The sequence below is a fragment of the Macrobrachium nipponense genome, chromosome 15 (genome assembly GCF_015104395.2).
Source record: "Macrobrachium nipponense isolate FS-2020 chromosome 15, ASM1510439v2, whole genome shotgun sequence".
In the NCBI taxonomy this organism is placed as follows: Eukaryota; Metazoa; Arthropoda; class Malacostraca; order Decapoda; family Palaemonidae; genus Macrobrachium; species Macrobrachium nipponense.
Window position 1 is genome coordinate 74,950,164 of NC_087208.1, and position 20,218 is coordinate 74,970,381.

The 20,218-nt window shown below is 33.9% G+C and overlaps 2 protein-coding genes across 2 annotated transcripts in view; both read right to left on the minus strand.

Annotated features, from left to right (window-relative positions):
* Nucleotides 1–14,103, minus strand: LOC135195066 (uncharacterized). The gene is made up of 2 exons (XM_064221426.1): nt 10,913–14,103; nt 1–595 (listed from the first exon to the last, which is right to left on the minus strand). Exon 2 carries the CDS (start codon nt 518–520, stop codon nt 107–109), a length of 414 nt encoding a protein of 137 aa, XP_064077496.1. The 5' UTR covers nt 521–595; nt 10,913–14,103; the 3' UTR covers nt 1–106.
* Nucleotides 14,104–15,318: 1,215 nt separating this feature from the next.
* The window catches only part of LOC135195067 (transient receptor potential channel pyrexia-like), a 68,742-nt gene continuing 63,842 nt past the window's right edge, over nt 15,319–20,218 (minus strand). The window contains exon 6 of the mRNA XM_064221428.1: nt 15,319–15,951. Within this exon, the coding sequence (XP_064077498.1) occupies nt 15,778–15,951 (174 nt within the window). The 3' untranslated portion in view covers nt 15,319–15,777. The remainder of the gene's footprint in view (nt 15,952–20,218) is intronic.

Below are 20,218 nucleotides of genomic sequence, written 5' to 3' on the forward strand. Positions count from 1 at the left end.
GCATTTTGCTTTCTGGATTAGACCTCTTTTGCGGCCATAACATTATAAATAAACTTTCTTTCCGCCATAATTTTGTTGTGACCTTGACACATTAAATTGGTTTGTGCTACGACGCTTGCTCTTCATTCGTATCTCTGACTTGCACTTCTCTGGCACTGGAAGGAACCGACCCAGAATTCTTGGCATGAACGAGGAACTCCGCCATCGTTTGCCCTCTGCTAGAACTGGGAGGCTCTGACCCGGTGCTGCTGTAGATGCCTTGAACGAGCAATTCCGTGATCTTTTGCAGTTTATCTTCGAGGGTACTCATGCGGTCGGCGAGCGCCCCGTGAGAATCGATCATGTACTCCATCTTCTCGCTGACGAGTTCAGTCACGTTGGCTTCGAGCTCCTTCAAGTCGTTGCCTCCGTCGCGGATGTAGTCACTGCCTCCGCGACGAATACGGCTGCCACGTTTGGTCCTCGTGCTGGCCTTGTTGTCGCCCTTGTCGAACGCCTCCCGGTTCCTGAGGCACTCCATGATGTTGCTGAGCAAGTGCGACGGCAGGCTGGTCTCGGTACACGTCTTATCTCGCACAAAGAAGAGCCTGTTTCCCTGTGGGGAAAGTACTGCGGTTAGAGGCCAAGCATACTGTTATAAAGGACTTGTTTTTTTTTTTTTTTTTTTTTTTTATTTTTACAAAGTAATTGAGTGAAAAAGGTCATGAAAAAACCTTGGTAGAGGCTAAGAAGTAAACAGACCAAGAAGTCTAGCTTAAGGCAAAGATGTAAACAGATCAAGGACAGTCACGGATGAAGGTTTTAGTATAGAGATCGAGGAGGGTCTTAGACGAAAGATAAAAGAGTCAAATCAAGAGGATTCCTGGATATATATATCAAGAGGATTCCTGGATATATATATATATATATATATAATTCACTTAACCGCTGAGTTACTTTCCCGGACTGTGTGTCATATGGATGAGCCAAAGGATTCATATGAGAACGAGCGCTGTAACATGAGCTCAAATTAGTCTGTCACATGAACTGATTCATTACATCAGACTGGGTTTTGCCAAACCTCGAACGCCGCAACTCAAATAGACCGCTAGGCATAAAAGTTTGGAGAAAAATGCTAGATCCCATTAGATATTTTCTCTTTAAAGCTGAATTTCCCACTGGGACTAGTTATAGATTAAACGTATAGCAAATAATTTTTTATCAACTGAAAATGGTACACATATTGGACTACTGCAAAAAAAAAAAAAAAAAAAAAAAAAAAAAAAAAACCATGAATCGACAACACCTAGGAATTCCTCACTTGTACGTAAAGGCCTATGTGATTCCAAGGTTCCGTTCTTTCGCAGGACACTTTTTAGTAGTTGGTAGATAGAACAACATTTATTACTTCTAGTCAACATTGGCAGTGCCTATCGCTACAAGATTACGCAATTCCAGCTTTTTATTTTTCAATTTTCCTATACGTAATTCCAGCTTTTTTTATTTTTCAATTTTCCTATACGTAATTCCAGCTTTTTTTATTTTTCAATTTTCCTATACGTAATTCCAGCTTTTTATTTTTCAATTTTCCTATACGTAATTCCAGCTTTTTTTATTTTTCAATTTTCCTATACGTAATTCCAGCTTTTTATTTTTCAATTTTCCTATACGTAATTCCAGCTTTTTATTTTTCAATTTTCCTATACGTAATTCCAGCTTTTTATTTTTCAATTTTCCTATAAGCATCAGCTTTTTTTTTAATTTTTCATTTTCCTATACTAATTCCCAGCTTTTTATTTTTCAATTTTCCTATACATAATTCCAGCTTTTTATTTTTCAATTTTCCTATACATAATTCCAGCTTTTTTATTTTCAATTTTCCTATACATAATTCCAGCTTTTTATTTTTCAATTTTCCTATACATAATTCCAGCCTATTTTTCATTTTTCCTATACGTAATTCCAGCTTTTTATATTTTTTCAATTTTCCTATACATAATTCCGCTTTTTCATTTTTCAATTTTCCTATACGTAATTAACCAGCTTTTTATTTTTTCAATTTTCCTAATTTTTCATAATTCCCAGCTATCAATTTTCCTAATTACCTAATTCCCGCTTTTTATTTTTCAATTTTCCTATTCCTATTCAGTAATTCCAGCTTTTATTTTTCGAATTTTCCTTTTTATACATAATTCCAGCCTTTTTTATTTTTTCAATTTTTCCTATCTTAATTCCAAGCTTTTTATTTTAATTTTTATTTTTTCTTATTTTTTCCGAATTCCAGCTTTTTTATTTTTCATTTTCCTAATTACGTATTCCGCTTTTTTAATTTTTTCAAATCTCCTATTTTTACGTTTTCCAAGTTCCATTTTTATTTTTCAATTTTCCTATACTTAATTCCAGCCTTTTTATCAATTTTCTATACGTAATTCCAGCTTTTTTTATTTTTTCAAATTTTCCTATCGTAATTCCAGCTTTTTTATTTTCATTTTTTCAATCCTATACGTAATTCCAGTTTTTATTTTTCCAATTTTCCTGATACGTAATTCCAGCTTTTTTATTTTTCAATTTTTACCTAGTAATTCCAGCTTTTTATTTTCAAATTTTCCTATACTAATTCAGCTTTTTTATTTTTCATTTTCCTAAGTATTCCAGCTTTTTTTATTTTTCAATTTTCCTATATTTTCGTAATCCAGCTTTTTCTATTTTTCTAGCTTTTTATTTTTTCAATTTTTCTTTTTATCACTTCAACGTAATTCCAGTTTTTATTTTTCAATTTTCCTATACGTAATTCCAGCTTTTTATTTTTCAATTTTCCTATACGTAATTCCAGCTTTTTATTTTTCAATTTTCCTTATATAACCCAGCTTTTTATTTTTCAACTATACGCCAGCTATTTTTCAATTTTCCTATACGTAATTCCAGCTTTTCAATTTTCTATACTTAATTCCAGATTTTTATTTTTCCTATCTAATTCCAGCTTTTTATTTTTCAAAATTTTCCTATATAATTCCAGCTTTTTTCTTATTTTTCATTTTCATTACTAATTCCAGCTTTTTATTTTTCATTTTCCTATAGTAATCAGCTTATTTTTCATTTTCCTATAGTTAATTCCAGCTTTTTATTTTTCATTTTCCATACGTATTCCAGCTTTTTATTTTTCATTTTCCTATAGTAATTCCAGTTTTTATTTTTCAATTTTTCCAATTTTCCGCTATACGTAATTCCAGGCTTTTTATTTTTCATTTTCTATACGTTAATTCCAGCTTTTTATTTTTCATTTTCCATACGTAATTTCCAGCTTTTATTTTCAGTTCCATACGAATTCCAGCTTTTTTATTCAATTTTCCTATTACCGTATTCCAGCTTTTTACAATTTTTCTATCGTATTCCAGTTTTATTTTTCAATTTTCTAGTACATTCCTTTTTTATTTTTCAATTTTCCTATACGTAATTCCAGCTTTTTATTTTTCAATTTTCCTATACTAATTCCAGCTATTTTTCATTTTCCTAGTAATTCCAGCTTTTTATTTTTTTCATTTTTCCTATACATAATTCCAGCTTTTTATTTTTCAATTTTCCTATACGTAATTCCAGCTTTTATTTTTCAATTTTCCTATACGTAATTCCAGCTTCTTATTTTTCAATTTTCCTTTTACTATCCCAGCTTTTTTATTTTTCAATTTTTCCTATACGTAATTTTTCCAGCTTTTTTATTTTTCATTTTCCTATACGTAATTCCAGTTCTTATTTTTCAATTTTCCTATACCGTAATTCCAGCTTTTTACAATTTTACTACTTAATTCCAATTCTTTTAATTTTTCATTTTCCTATACGTAATTCCAGCTTTTTATTTTTCAATTTTCCTATACGTAATTCCAGCTTTTTATTTTTCAATTTTCCTATACGTAATTCCACTTTTTTGTCAAATATTATACGTAATTCCAGCTTTTTATTTTTCAATTTTCCTATACGTATTCCAAAGCTTTTTATTTTTTCATTTTCCTATACGTAATTCCAGCTTTTTATTTTTTTAATTTTCCATCTATTCGTTTTCCTATACGTATTCCGCTTTTTATTTTTCATTTTCCTATACGTAATTCCAGCGTTTTTATTTTTCATTTTCCATACGTATTCCAGCTTTTTATTTTTCATTTTCCTATACGTATTCAGCTTTTATTTTTCAATTTTCCCTATTACCTAATTCCAGCTTTTTCTTTTTTATTTTCAATTTTCCTATACGTAATTCCAGCTTTTTATTTTTCATTTTCCTATACTAATTCCAGCTTATTTTTCAAATTTTCCATATAATTCCAGTTTTTTTATTTTTCAATTTTTCCTACTTAATTCCAGCTTTTTATTTTTTCATTTTCCTATAATCCAGTAATTCCAGCTAATTTTTCCATTTTTTTCTATTTTTCTTTTATACGTAATTCCAGCTTTTTTATTTTTCAATTTTCCTATACGTAATTCCAGCTTTTTATTTTTCAATTTTCCTATACGTAATTCCAGCTTTTTATTTTTCATTTTCCTATACATAATTCCAGCTTTTTATTTTTTCAATTTTCCTATACGTAATTCCAGCTTTTTATTTTTCCATTTTCCTATACGTAATTACAGCTTCTTATTTTTCAATTTTCCTATACTTAATTCCAGCTTTTTATTTTTCAATTTTCCTATACGTTTTTAATTTTCCATGAAATTTTTAGTTTTTCAATTTTCCTATACGTAATTCCAGCTTCTTATTTTTCAATTTTCCTATACTTAATTCCAGCTTTTTATTTTTCAATTTTCCTATACGTAATTCCAGCTTTTTATTTTTCAATTTTCCTATACGTAATTCCAGCTTTTTTAATTTTTTCAATTTTCTATACCTAATTACCAGCTTTTTTAATTTTTCCAAATTTTTCTCCTATACGTTAATTCCAGCTTCTTTTTATTTTTCAATTTTCCTATACGTAATTCCAGCTTTTTATTTTTCAATTTTCCTATACGTAATTCCAGCTTTTTATTTTTCAATTTTCCTATACGTAATTCCAGCTTTTTATTTTTCAATTTTCCTATAACGTCCATTCGCCAGCTTTTTCAATTTTCCTATACGTAATTCCACTTTTTTTTTTCTATTTCAATTTTCCTATACGTAATTCCAGCTTTTTATTTTTCAATTTTCCTATACGTAATTCCAGCTTTTTATTTTTCAATTTTCCTATACGTAATTCCAGCTTTTTATTTTTCAATTTTCCTATACGTAATTCCAGCTTCTTATTTTTCATTCCTTTTTTAATATGTATTTTTCAAGCTTCCTATGTTCATTTTCTATACTTAAAATTCCAGCTTCTTATTTTTTCAATTTTCCTATACGTAATTCCAGCCTATTTTTCGAATTTTTCTATACTAATTCCAGCTTCTTATTTTTCAATTTTCCTATAACGTATTTTCTAGCTTAATTCCAGTTTTCCTATACGTAATTCCAGCTTCTTATTTTTCAATTTTCCTATACTTAATTCCAGCTTCTTATTTTTCAATTTTCCTATACGTAATTCCGGCTTTTTATTTTTCAATTTTCCTATACTTATTCCAGCGTCTATTTTTTTCAATTTTCCCTATACGTAATTCCGCTTTTTTATTTTTCATTTTCCTATATGTTAATTCCGCTTTTTTTTTAATTTTTCCCATCCCTTGTATATTCCGCTTTTTATTTTCCATTTGCCTATATGTAATTCCGCTTTTTATTTTTCCTTTTCCTATATTTTTATTCCAGCTTTTTATTTTTCAGTTTTCCTATACGTAATTCCAGCTTTTTATTTTTCCATTTTCCTATACGTAATTCCAGCTTCTTATTTTTCAATTTTCCTACACGTAATTCCAGCTTTTTATTTTTCAATTTTCCTATATGTAATTCCACTTTTTCATTTTCCTATAGTGTTATCTTTTTATTTTCATTTTCTATAGTAATTCCAGCTTTTTATTTTTCAATTTTCCTATACGTAATTCCAGCTTTTTATTTTTCAGTTTTCCTATAGGTAATTCCAGCTTTTTATTTTTCAGTTTTCCTATACGTAATTCCAGCTTTTTATTTTTCAATTTTCCTATACGTAATTCCAGCTGTTTATTTTTCAAATCTCCTTTACGTAATTCCAGCTTTTCTCTTTAATTCCTGGATGTCCTGCCAACTTATATGAGTGTGTTAGTTCTAAAACTTCTCTGGTTAGTCTTTTGGGACATATAGTCGAGAACAACCATTTTTCTCTGTGGGTATTTTATACAACAAGCCAATTTATTAACTGAAAATCAGGTTTTAAGGATTCATCTGTTAATAGTTGTCCTACTATTTGTCTGATTTCTGGATCTTTATCTTATTCTTCTTTCACTCTTTCTAAATCTAAATCTACCACTTGACAACTAAAACAAAAGGTATTTGTGGTAATGCATTTTTCTACATCTTCTTGAGATCTGGATAATGCATCTGCCAAGGTGTTAAGTTTCCGTGGAATATATCTAAACTCTGGAGCAAACTCTAATACACTAAGGGAACATCTATTGAACTTCATGTTGTTAGTGAAAGTTCTCTTTTTAAACAAATCACACACGAGTTTGTGATCAGTAAGCACATTAACTTAATGATCTAAAAGTATGTGTCTAAATTTCTTTAAAACCCAAAATAAAGCTAAACACACTCTTTCGGTTGTACTATAGTGTTTTTCTGCTGGCTTTAAAACTACTGGCATAGTATACTGACACCATTCTGGTTTGGCCTTTTGTAACAATACAGCTCTTAGCCCGGTACTCGAGGCATCACAACCTAAATACAAATTTTTTGAAAAGTCTGGCTAAACCAAAACAGGTTTCCTAGTCATTTTACTCTTTAATGTTTGGAAAGCTGTTTCTTGTTCATTCTGCTATTCATATTTAACATCCTTTTTGGTTAATTCTGTCAAAGGTTTGGCGATAGTAGCAAATCCTTTTATAAACGGTCTATACTCGATAATATCCAACCATCCCAAGGAATCTCCTTAATGCTTTCAAATTAGTGGGAGCTGGATAATCAATTATTGCCTTTATTTTACCTGCTTGCCTGCGCAGTCCGTCTTCACTAATTACATGACCCAAGTATTCTAATGACTTCATGAGGAACTGACATTTCTTTAATTTAATTTTGAGTTCTTCCATTCTTAATCTTTCTAGGACCAATTCTAGTGTTTTGAGATGTGTGTCTAAATCTTTACTAAAAATGATTACATCGTTTAAATACACTGCAACATTTTCTATGTCTCCTAGAATTTGTAACATTAATCTAACAAACGTTAAAGGAGCTGATGTGAGTCCAAATGGCATTACTTCAAACTGTAAATGTTCTTTGTGTGTGTGCTGGAGGCTGTGAATTGTTTGGATTCTTCGTCTAGAGGTACTTGCCAATACCCACTGCGGAGGTCTGGTGATGAAAATACGGTAGCCCCTCCTATTTGAGCTAACATCTCTTGAATTACCGGCATCGGCATTCTATCTGGAACTGTGTTGGAGTTTAATTTTTTATAATCTATTACAAGTCTCCAACTGCCATCTTTCTTTGGAACTAGCAACAATGGAGAATTATATGGGGATTTAGAAGGAATTATTACTCCATCTCTTTTCATTTCCTCTATCAAATTATGAATGATGGGTCTCTGGCTTATTAGTAATCTGCGATTAGGAATAAAAAATGGCTTGGCTCCATCATCTAACAAAATCTTATGTTGTAGGACATTTGTTCTTCCTAGTTTATCTCCTTCTACAGCTATTACATTTCTATATTTCTCTAGCACTTGAATGAACTTGTTTCTGTTTTCTGGAAAATCTGTTTTATTTACTTCCAGATTTATTGGAGAGTTTTGTCCATTTAGAGAAAAATGCTTTTTCTTCTACTGTTAGTAAAGGATTGTTAATAGGCATTCCTATTCAAAAGACAGTGCCTGCGTACAGTGTTAGTTTGTTATTTGAATAGTTTTGGACATAAGCTTCACAATTATCACCATTCATGTGGACTAGTGAATTATCCATTCTAACAAAATCTGGCAATTAATTCATCGTTCAACAATAGAACATCTTTAGCCCTTGCGTTCTCTTTTGCTCTTAAATGTATTTTTGTTAAGCATTTTGGATTTAAAGCTACTGTTCTGCATTTTGGGTGGTTTCTTCGGTTACTTCTATTATACTATTTATATCTGATTTCTTTATTTTTTCTAATAGCAATACTTCATTTAGTATTTTCCTTTCATTCTCGTAACTCATTACTACATTGCTACAGTTATTAGTACTACATGTATCTGTGTAGGTATCTGTATAAGCATCTTGATTTTCTTTATATTCAGAGTTTCGGTGATCACCATGATTTATATCTGAGTAATTAATTGAATCTGAGTATATATCATCTCTATGTGCACATTTCATTGATTCTGGATTCTGTAATGGTGGGAATTCCTCTTTTCTATATGTTTCTATTTTATCTTGCCTTTCTCGTATGTCTCTCTCGCTCGTCGAAACTGTCTCAGACAAATTGATCAGATTCGGGTGAGGCTTTTCTTCGTCAAGCGCAAAACATACGCTCTTTTGATCATCCTGTTTCAGGCTAATCTTTCCTTTACTGCATTCTAGTATTATACCACATCTTCTCATTAAATTAAATGCGAATAATACTTGTGCGGGAAAAAATCTGTCTTCTAGAACTAGAAAACGTTCGACAAATTTGTGTGACAAAATGTCTATTTCCAAGTTCACATTTCCTAGACTTCTAATTTGTTTATCCGCTATTCCTTTTATAACTTTATTTTGACTCTGAATCCAAGTTTCTGAAATGCCTAAATATCTGGTTAAAGTTGATTTATCTATTATATTCATTGTACTGCTGGAATCTATAAGTACAGTACATGTCTTTCCACTTATTGGAATCTCCACAATAGGCAAATTCTTTTCTGTTTATTTCTTCTTCTTTCACGGAGAATACTACTTCTTTGCTATTTATGTAGGAAAATGCGGATGAACCTTCATTTTCAATTCTAACTATTTCTTCTTTTTCTCTTCTATCATCTTGCAGGGAATTATTTTCTTTCTTCGGTGAAGGGGTTAATTGTCACTGGCTTGAAGAGTTATATGGAATTGGGCGGCTGTTATTTACTTCTATCACTTCCTTATTGGTTCCCTTATTATTGAACCAACAGCTTTTAGTTAAATGCCCAACCATCTTGCAAATTGCACAGCTTCTAGGCTTATTGCACTCATTAGTGGAATGATTTGTTTATCCACAATTTTCACATGCTGTCTTCTTTGGTCTTGCTCTTTGAGCTGGATAGTTTCCTTGACTTGAATTATTTGTGTTTGAAGATTGACCAGGCTTATATGTCATGGGTGGACTATCCTTGAATAAGTCTGTCTTCCTTTCTGGTTAGGATTCCATTTTCTGTTATATTTCCCTTGAAAAGGAGTGGATCTGTTCTCTGCTTGTTATTATTCATTCTATTTGCTGGTTTATTATTTCTGCCTTTCCTTTCATTTTGTTTTTCTATTACCCCTACAAATTCCTTGGAGAAATCTGTCTCTTCCTTCTGTATTTCTTGTTTCATTGTTTTTAATGTTTGAAAACTATTATTCTTTGGATTAATTTTAATTTTTCGAAAGGCCTTCTTTTCCTTCCTTCTAGAGCATTATATATGGTTCCCCTTTCATCATCACCAAACTGTGTCTTATCTCCAATGTGATGTTTGTGGACTTCAAGTTTTCTATTATTTTGTCTATGGCATTTTCAACATTTGCGTAGAGCTCTGCCATGATTCATATTGGAGATTTAGGAATTTAGTAATATTGTATAATGTATCTTCTTTACTCACGGGCTCCCAGAGCATCAAACAAATTGTTTTGAATTCATCATATTTAGTTAATTTGCCGAAACTACCCGAATTCAAAGTTTTATGTGCATCACCGTGTTCTGAACTAACGAGAAGCAATTATGGCTTCATTCATTTTAGTTCTTTCATCTGTGATCCCCCCTGGAGATATGCGGCTGTCAGCATCAGCTGGCCAATAATTGACTGTAGCATATGCTTCTAGTTTACTTTTGTCTGGATTGGAAGCTTCAACTTGTCCACAGAAACGTGTGGCTTGTGTTATTACAGCTGCCTGATTCATTATTCTGTTTCGAAACGTGTTAGTACTATTGCTAGTTATATTATTAATATTATTGACACTGTTATGATTACTGTTATTGGTGTTAGTAGGGTTAGTATTTCCCTGAATTACCACAGTTTGTGAAATTGGAACTGCGATTCTACTGCGTCTGTCCGGTGTTGGTCTTAAATTGTATGAGCTATCTCTGACAGTGTCGAGTAATTCGTTAAAGGCTTTATGCATTTCTCCCCCAAAATTATTCATATATGCTACTCATCATAACACAATAGCATAAAAAAATATCACCAACAATTAGTCAACAAAATGATACATAACACACTATTAAAAGAAAATTATATGTATAGTTCACTATGCACAACAGCCAATAAAAAAACAATTCTCATGCACAGATAATTCAAAAGTATACTAGTAATATATTGAAAATTTTTTTTCGTTAATTTGAACTCAAAAGTGCACAACCTATTAAAAGAAATTATTCAAATAAATGGGACACAAATACATAAGTATTCAAAATCATATATCACCAACCGAGTTAAAAAAAAAAAATACTAAGATTTCTTAGCTATCAAACAAAAAAAATTAAATAAAAAAATCTTTATACTCTTATTGAGAGAGAATTTTTAAAAAAGTTTGATATTTTCGAAGAGAAAGAATACGTAATCTTTTCACACACTCTTATAAAGAGAGAATAAAAAAAAAATTCAGCTTCAGCACACTTACGTCTGGTGGTTCATTATGCTTTTTTCGATATCACTTGCTTCGTTGTCGAACTCACCTGTTGTGTTTTCCAATCAATCTTGACTGACGCTGTTTTCTCGTTATTCGGCAAAGATTCGTCCTTGTCGAAAATTCTTCAGTAAGGTTGATTCTTTAACGGGAATGTATTTTCGTTCATCTGCAATACACTCGTCCGCTTTTAACAGATTATGTATAGAAATCGGTTTGAGTTTTTCTCAGTTGCTGTAGTTCTACATCTCGACTCGATGATGTTATGTCTGCGTCACATACATTATTATGCCTTCGTTTCATAACACTCTACGTCTCGTTTTTCTTCAAGGGAAAACGAAACTTCTTGCTATTGTATAAAGTCTTGTTATTGCACTTTTCGTTGACGCCTTCAAGCAGGATTTTATCGATCACTATTATTCTTCGCCGTTGTTATTAATTTTCAAGTTATGTTCGTCGATTGGTATCACTGTTGTAACTCGAAATGTGCATTTCTTTCATTATCTTCACTGCGTGGTGCATTTTCGTAAGGTAGAGTGTTCGAGTTGTATGATCGCTTACCTGCTGCTGCTTCTTGATAATTCGTTCTGCAGTCTGGTCCTATGTTTAACTTGATGCTTCTTCTTAATGTAAGTTCTGGACCAGTAATCTTATTAGGCCAAGTCTCTCAGGAGAAGTTTGAATGAGACGAACGGCTGAGTTTCTTTCTTTACTGTGCAAAGAATTAGATTTACAAGTAAAATTACAACACTTAAAAATCTATTGTTGGACTCTGGCAATATTTTTGCTTCTGTACTCAACGACGGCTGCCAGTCTCCTCTCTCGCGTCTTCTGTCAATCTCAACTTGAGCCACCCTCGGTTCGAATTCGGCACCACCTCCTAAGGCGGTGTAGATCTTGGTTCTCCGCCCAACTGGATTCTTGATTCGTGGTGTGGTGTTTCCTTATCTTTTCCCCATCCCCTTTTAGGTGGGGTTAACATGTTAATTCCTCCTTTTCCAGGCGGAGTCAATAATTTAACATGTTAATACCTCCTCCTGGAGGCGGAGCTCCATTATCGAATGAAGCTGAGTAAGTTTGGTGAGAGGTCACAGGTTTTATGACGGTCTTAAGATTTTAATTGCGATGGTGTTATGGTTCATTCCTTTGACTAAGGTTTTGTTGATTAAATTCTGGCTCACACACCAAAGCTCAATTCTCTCTCTCTTTCTCGTTATTTTCACTGTACTCTGATTATTCTCTCTCTCTGTTTTTACGCTACCCTATTTACTATTATTTCTTATAGCTATCATTACACATGGCGATGACTGCAAAACCAGTCTGATTTTGTTGCGGCCAGAATGTTAGTGATATTTTGAATCCCTATCAGGTTATAGGTGGCATCAAATGTAGATAATGGATATGATTCAGCCACTGTTCTAATGGAAGTTCTGGTTAATGGTAGTGCGACTAAGGTAGAACCATTGAGTTCCAATGACGGATGTTGGAAAATGATAATGTCATAATGTGGTTAACCTAATTTCCTAACAAATATTAGTTTGTAAGAGTTACTATGAGATGTCTTGCATACACTAAATGATTTAATATTGATTATTGAGTAAAATGGGACCACCATGCTCCTTTGAGCATTATGAAAGACGAGGAGTAATTTGAGTTTCACTAATGAGCTTCAAGTGTGTAATTGGGGTTTTACCACTGAGCTTTTACTTAGAAGAGGCGTGACAGAGTTACACCACTGGTGGGTGAGGTGTGAGATTTGCTTCACCGCTTAACTTTTAGTTAGATGAGGCATGAGATATTTTCACCACTGAGTTTTGAGACTGACGAAGAATGAGTCGAGTTTCGCCATTGAGCTTTTACTTTGATGAGGCGTGAGTACAGTTGCACCACTGAACTTTCAGCCTGGTTAGGCATTTTTACCACTACACTTTTAGTTGGATGAGCATCAGTTGGTTTCCCCAATAGACATTTAGTTTGAGGAGGTGTTAGATGAATTTCAACACCGAGCTGAGCTTATAGTCTTATAGTCTGAGTGGAGGTAGACCACCGAGCTCTAAGCTTGGTGAGGTGTGATGTGAGCTGTGTTTCACCTTTGAGTTTTAAGTTTGATGAGACATGAAGTTGAGTAGTTTCACCATGTAGGTTTTAATATGATGAAGTGCAAGTTTAATTTTGCTCTTGAGATTTTAGTGTGATGAGGCATGAGCAGGGACGGAGCCGGACTTTGTTAACATCTGGGGCTTAGCCCTGAGGGGGTTCTGGGGGTCCTTCCCCCCAAAAATTTTGAATTTTATAGATGCAATTTCCTGCGATCTAGTCCATTTTAGGGTGACCTGCTGGACATTGGCAAATCCTAATCCCTTCTCATTCTTAGCCTAAATTTTCCGTTGCAGAGCCTTCAGAAGACAGTGCTATTTAACAGACAGGAACAATAACTATTTAACTATTGACTCCTAGAGATTTTTATGTTAACTACAATTGCAAAATTGAGACTTATAAATGTGAGACTAACTTTCAGTTGATTCAAAGTAGGATTGCAGAGATGGATTGTTTTAATGTTGTTTCGCAAGTTGTATTTTACTAAGAAATCAACAACCATTGCTTTATAGAGCATATATAATTATCTTTCTGCACCTTATGGAAGTCAACAAATGACGAAAACTTGGTAGCATTGGATGTCCGGGTGTACTCCTTCCCCAAAAAAGGGCCCTATTATTCATTTACCTGTTCAAGCTTACGTAGGGTTTGCCACGGACCTCCTCACTTCTAAACAATTGTGCAAGTAGAATGACAAAAGCTGTCCTGCAACCACGGAGTCAGTGACTTATCATGGCCACCATTCTCGAAGCGTAGACAAGGTACGAATCATTGAGAATTTCAGAGACAGCTTTTTGTCGACATCACTTTGTGGGAGGAGTCATCACGCCATATGTTTACGTCACATATAACTTTGAACCCTTACATTAGAGTCTTCCGCCACTGGCTTCGGCTGTTTTATTTTACTCTTATGAATATACTTTCTTCTAAGTGATAAAATATGCTGCCGAAAATTAGGTAGGGATGTAATGTATAGTATGGCGAAGTAGTATCTTTGTCAAGTGCACAGAAAAAAAGTTATTCCAGAAAAACACCGGGACAAAGGTTTTGAATCTCATAGTAGTTCCAAGTAATAAGTTATGCACTAATTTTACAAGAAGCCCAACACCTGGAATGATATGTATATAGTATATATATAAGATATATATATATATATATATATATATATATATATATTATATATATATGTATATATATATATAGATAGATAGATATATCTATCACATTACCGTGATTCATATACATACATCGAGCTACAAATTTCCTATATATCTAATTCGCTCTAGCTCGGAATTAATATATTTTCATATATGTTTAACCGAAAGGGAATTTTTTTAGTCGAATAAGAGATTTGTCGGCTCACGGGTTCGCGCCCGTGAGCCGACAAATCTCTTATCGACTTAAAAATTTCCCTTCGGTTAAACATATATGAAAAATATTAATTCCGAGCTAGAGCGAATTAGATATTAAAGGACATTCGTAGCTCGATGTATATATAGTATATATATATATATATATATATATATATATATATATATATATGATATAGATATATATATATATATTGTCCTCTGGGATGAGATGGTGGTTTCATGGTTTTTCTTACCCAAGCTGCGACCCCTAAACAGTCGGCTGACCACCAAGTGCCTAATTCGCTGCTTAGTTCTGCAGAAGAACATTCTGTTGTCATTCTGTTCCACGGGTGATATTGATGATAAGATGATAATGATCAATCCCTGCTTGAAACTGGAGGACATTTATTCAGTGGCTCCATTGTTAAAAGTTTGATTGAGATTTCGTTATAAAAATTAGTAATTGATATATATTATATATATATGACACACATGCATATACATAATAATAATATATATATATATATAGGTATATATATATATATATATATATATTATATGTACACATACTCACAAGGAAATTGAACAGATTTCCCTAAACTCAACAGATTATTATGGCAATAAAAATACATGGTTCTGGTTAATATAATCAATATAGTCTATCCGTCTGTGTATGTTTATGACGTGGGAGGCTGCTCAGCATCTATGACAGACAGAACTTGACTCTTGTCGTTTAGAAGCGCATTTATGAACGCATTTTTTAACCCACACTTGACGACTTCATCCCAAAACCCACTGCAGACCTAAAACGAAATTTCTTGACTAAACATCGTCAGCGAGATGTTTGATAAGTAACAACTTTAACATCAATATATTCTGAGTGATTGGTAACGATTCTCAAGAGAATAAACTGCCACGTGAAAATGCAGCTCACTGAATTTGCTTTGTCATTTCTGGCGCGTCATGTTGGCATGCATTTTCAAAAGATCAGTCATGACGAGTAGTATTTCAGTGAGCAGTTTTGCTTTCTGGACCAGACCTTTTTTGCGGCCTTAACATTATAAATAAACTTTCTTTCCGCCATATTGTTGTGACCTTGACACTTAAATTCGGTTTGGTGCTTCGGTTCTGTCTACATCTAAGAAATATCTACGACTCTTGCTCTTCATTCGTATCTCTGACTTGCACTTCTCTGGCACTGGAAGGAACCGACCCAGAATTCTTGGCATGAACGAGGAACTCCGCCATCGTTTGCCCTCTGCTAGAACTGGGAGGCTCTGACCCGGTGCTGCTGTAGATGCCTTGAACGAGCAATTCCGTGATCTTTTGCAGTTTATCTTCGAGGGTACTCATGCGGTCGGCGAGCGCCCCGTGAGAATCGATCATGTACTCCATCTTCTCGCTGACGAGTTCAGTCACGTTGGCTTCGAGCTCCTTCAAGTCGTTGCCTCCGTCGCGGATGTAGTCACTGCCTCCGCGACGAATACGGCTGCCACGTTTGGTCCTCGTGCTGGCCTTGTTGTCGCCCTTGTCGAACGCCTCCCGGTTCCCTGAGGCACTCCATGATGTTGCAGAGCAAGTGCGACGGCAGGCTGGTCTCGGTACACGTCTTGTCTCGCACAAAGAAGAGCCTGTTTCCCTGTGGGGAAAAAAGTACTGCTGGTAGAGGCCAAGCATACTGTTATAAAGGACTTGTTTTTTTTTCTTTTTTACAAAGTAATTGAGTGAAAAAGGTCAGAAAAACCTTGGTAGAGGCTAAGAAGTAAACAGACCAAGAAGTCTAGCTTAAGGCAAAGATGTAACAGATCAAGGACAGTCACGGATGAAGGTTTTAGTATAGAGATCGAGGAGGGTCTTAGACGAAAGATAAAAGAGTCAATCAGAGGATTCCTGGATAAGAAGGAAATTGACTGGGAGGATTCTTAAATAAAGTCTAAGAGACAAAACATAGGGATGTTTTGGATAAAAGGCTAAGAATGATATTGGGAAAAGAAGTTCAGATGGAAGTTAATGCGTAAACAGACCAAGAAGAGTTCTTTAATTAAAAACGTAAGAATTTATCTGACCAAGAAGTCGTAAACCAGAGTGGAAGGAGAAGATGGAGTTTCTTTGGTAAACCAGGCTCAGAATTAAGCAGATCAGAAAGATTCTTAGATTATTTTTAATTAAGAGGTCAAACAGATGCAAGATGATTCCTCACTAAGCTTGAGCAAATAACATATCATGCAATTATAGTATGCCACTAATACTTAATCATGTCAATTCCAAAGTAGAATATAGAACCTGGTTTAATGTCCACCAGGAAAGTCAGTGTTACATATAGCAAAATGTAACAAAAGTCATCCCTGGTAGTATTAAAACTTTTTAAACAATTAACTAAAGATTATAGAAGAGTTATTTATGGTAACACTGTGATATTGTTTTGAAGATAATACTCAGACAAGAGTGCATAAATAATGTTTTCATATTCATGTGGTTTTTTTTCTATCTTAATCACATAATTCGTCTCCTGGTGTGTGTGTTTTTAAGGACGTTTCATTCAGAGTCTAACTGAAAATTTTCCTGAATTTTTCTTTATATTTTTTGTTTTTTTTTCATAATTACATATTTGTTTTGTTTCTTCCTACCGTTGCAGAGGCTGCGTTCAAATTCATGGTATATGTTTCGTTTTCTGTTTATACATTCACAAAGATACAACACCATTTCTTAACGCTAAGACATAGTTTGTCTTGCTTGACATAACCCACTTACTATGAGATTCAGGGCCTCTGTAACACGGTTTTTTGGACTTTGCTCCTTGTCAAAGCATCGGATGTAGCTGAAAGTTGACATATGTATATTTTTACAACCACACACAAATTTTTGTCAGCATTATCAATAACCTAAACCCTATAGTTTTAATTTTTATAGAGTAAAAATTGTCTAGCCGACGCCAATGATTACGCGCCAAGAGTCGAAAAACATTCATTACGTAAGCAAAGTAAACACCTTTTGACGAAATGTCGCCGCCCCATCCACTAGACAGAAACCCATTCACCTTGTTCCATCGGCTCTGAAACCCAAAGACTTTATGAATGCGGAACGATACATAGATGTGGGTGGGGTATCTGTGCTAGCGTAGTAATACTACTGTAGCAGTAGTGCTGCAACAGTATAGCAGTAATAAAATACATGAATTAAACGTTTAGGCCAACTGCTGGGATCCTTGAGGATCATTTAGCACTTCTTACAACAACTCGAGAAATGAGTTTTTATAGCCAGAAGTTAAATTTTCTAATCCACAATGCCCATGATAGCCTTCAGTGTTATCCTGAATTATAAACGAGGCCAAAGTGGGTGGAGCCTCATGAAGCCATCATTCTGACGATAATTATTGGTAAGAAGGTTTAAAGCCAAAATACAGTACCGGCTATTTTTTTTTCAGTAAATAGGTAGATAGCCAATAAATAATACAAATTGCATGACATTGGATATAGTAGTTATCAAATCAAGCTTGTCTACTATTGTTTTTGTGAAATTACCATCTATTCCTTACATCTTGTCAATCTGATTGTGACCTACAAAGCAGACTGTATTTCTTAGGAAACTTATTTTGGGAGTTAGACTAATAATCGAAGTATTTTTGTATTTATTAACATATTTTGTTGGTTTGTTCATTATGACAATTATCACTGGAGAGGTTTCAGAGTTCATAAAGAGGTGCTGCTTTGTTGTATTTAAATTTGTTTGTCATTGTTGCCGGAGAGGTATAGCCTTTAGTTTACGTATGCCAATCATCCATCGAGAAGAGGGAAAAAATGCTGTCATAAGTTACGTAACGAGTGCGTTCGAAACCTTTTCTCTGAGTAAGTGGCCCGTCTTCAAAAAAAAGTCGCTTTTACATTGTAAGTACCAATTTATTCAACCTACGTAATGCAGAATACAGTCAAAATTTATGTGTAGATATAATGTGTATTCTGAATAAGCGTTATATTTATGAAATGCTAGATAAAAAGTTATTGCGAAAAAACCGTGTTACAGAGGCCCTGAATCTCTAGTAGACAAGATCAAATCTTTCACCATTTTGCTTCTCCGGCAACCTTGCCGTCTCCCCCTCCCCCCCCCATTCCCAGCACACACTGACACACACATACACATGCACACACAGACTTAATTAACTCCCGCCTGACCTCAACCTCCCGATTGTGGAGGTCTGCTTCAACTAACTACCCTTTTTTTCCCGAAAAGGTTGAAGGAGGCGTTTTCCTTTCGCTGTAATTGGGTTTAGGATGAGGTTGCTAGCCCATCGCCCTCGGTCCAATATACAGTCAAGAAAGGGTGTTCCAGCAGTGTTTGAGACATTCTTTAGGGATCAGCCATCTAAGTACTAACTAGATCCAGGGTCGCAGAAGCAAATTCAGACAAGAATCTTGCCTTTTTGGTTTTTAAATATATATATATATATATATATATATATATATATTGTTATATGCATTATATATATATAATTAAATATATATTGTTTGTGTATGTATGTTTATATGAGATTTTTACCACGTAACTGAGGCCTTTTTTTATGTTCACAGATATTAAGCTATAAATATCGTTTCAATGTCCAACCCGCTATACCTGGGGAATAACTTTCCTCCAAGGGGGAATTGTAGAGTTATATTGATAAATGCTTTGTCACAGTGGGGTTCGAACCACTGCTTGGTTTAGAATCGGTGATGACGGTGACTTGACCACTAAGCCATCAATTGAGATATTAGTAAGTGCCGACTCTGTTGTACATTTGCATGTCAAATCGAGGTTTTTGTATATAGAATCGAATTTTTTTTGTCACATTAGCCATTTTTTATTTTTTATTTACAATATTTAATACCCGAATATCGTTTAATATCCAGGTTCATTAGACTTCGGGAGGAACTTTAACTGAAATGTTACCTGATAGCGGTTTTGTGAATTTATATATATATATTATATATATATATATATATATATATATATATATATATATATATATATATATATATTATATATAATTCACTTAACCGCTGAGTTACTTTCCCGGACTGTGTGTCTTATGGATGAGCCAAAGGATTCATATGAGAACGAGCGCTGTCATGAGCTCAAAATTAGTCTGTCACATGAACTGATTTATTAGCTCAGACGGTTGCTACTCGAACAAAACTTCTGAAAGATTTCGGACAAACTTGTCAACGTCACTCAACGGATCACCAGACTAGAGAATGTTCGCTTCTGACAGATTCAGTACTGACGTATACCTACAGTTCGATTCAAGGAGTACATAGGTGGTTCCAGCAATCAGAAAATTGCTCAAGTTTTTGTGATTTGTAATATTTTTGTTGTAAAATATGCTTTCATATATGTAATGAAACTTTTTAAATAAAAATGCTAAAGATTAGCTAGATATGGCAAGGAAAAAGAGCTAGCTTTTCTCGCTAGCCGCATAACGTCTATGTATGCCGCTACATTGAATAGCAAAACCGGCAGATGTAGCTGGGAATAGCTGAATTGGCATCCGGGGCCGGGGCTGGACTTAGTCTCAGTTGTTTACACCTGACAAGTCTAACAAAAATGCCTCCTACGTACAATAGATCCATGGCTGATTTCCTTACACATGGGATTAGATTATTTATTTTTAATTTTACATAATGTACGCAGAGATTAATATGATTCTAAGCTTGGAAGTTTGACTGTATTATCATTATTTAGCAAAGTATCCTAAATTGTGTTAGAATATTTATTTGATCCTCAGAGAGTAGAAAGCTGGATACACCATTCTGAAAAAAGTTTTGATATAACTGATTAAAATGTGTGCAAAAGAATGTCAATTTGACCTCAATGGGAAATATGGCTCTCAAAAGTTTTTGTCTGGGTCAGGGTAAACCTCCGCTTCCAACTCT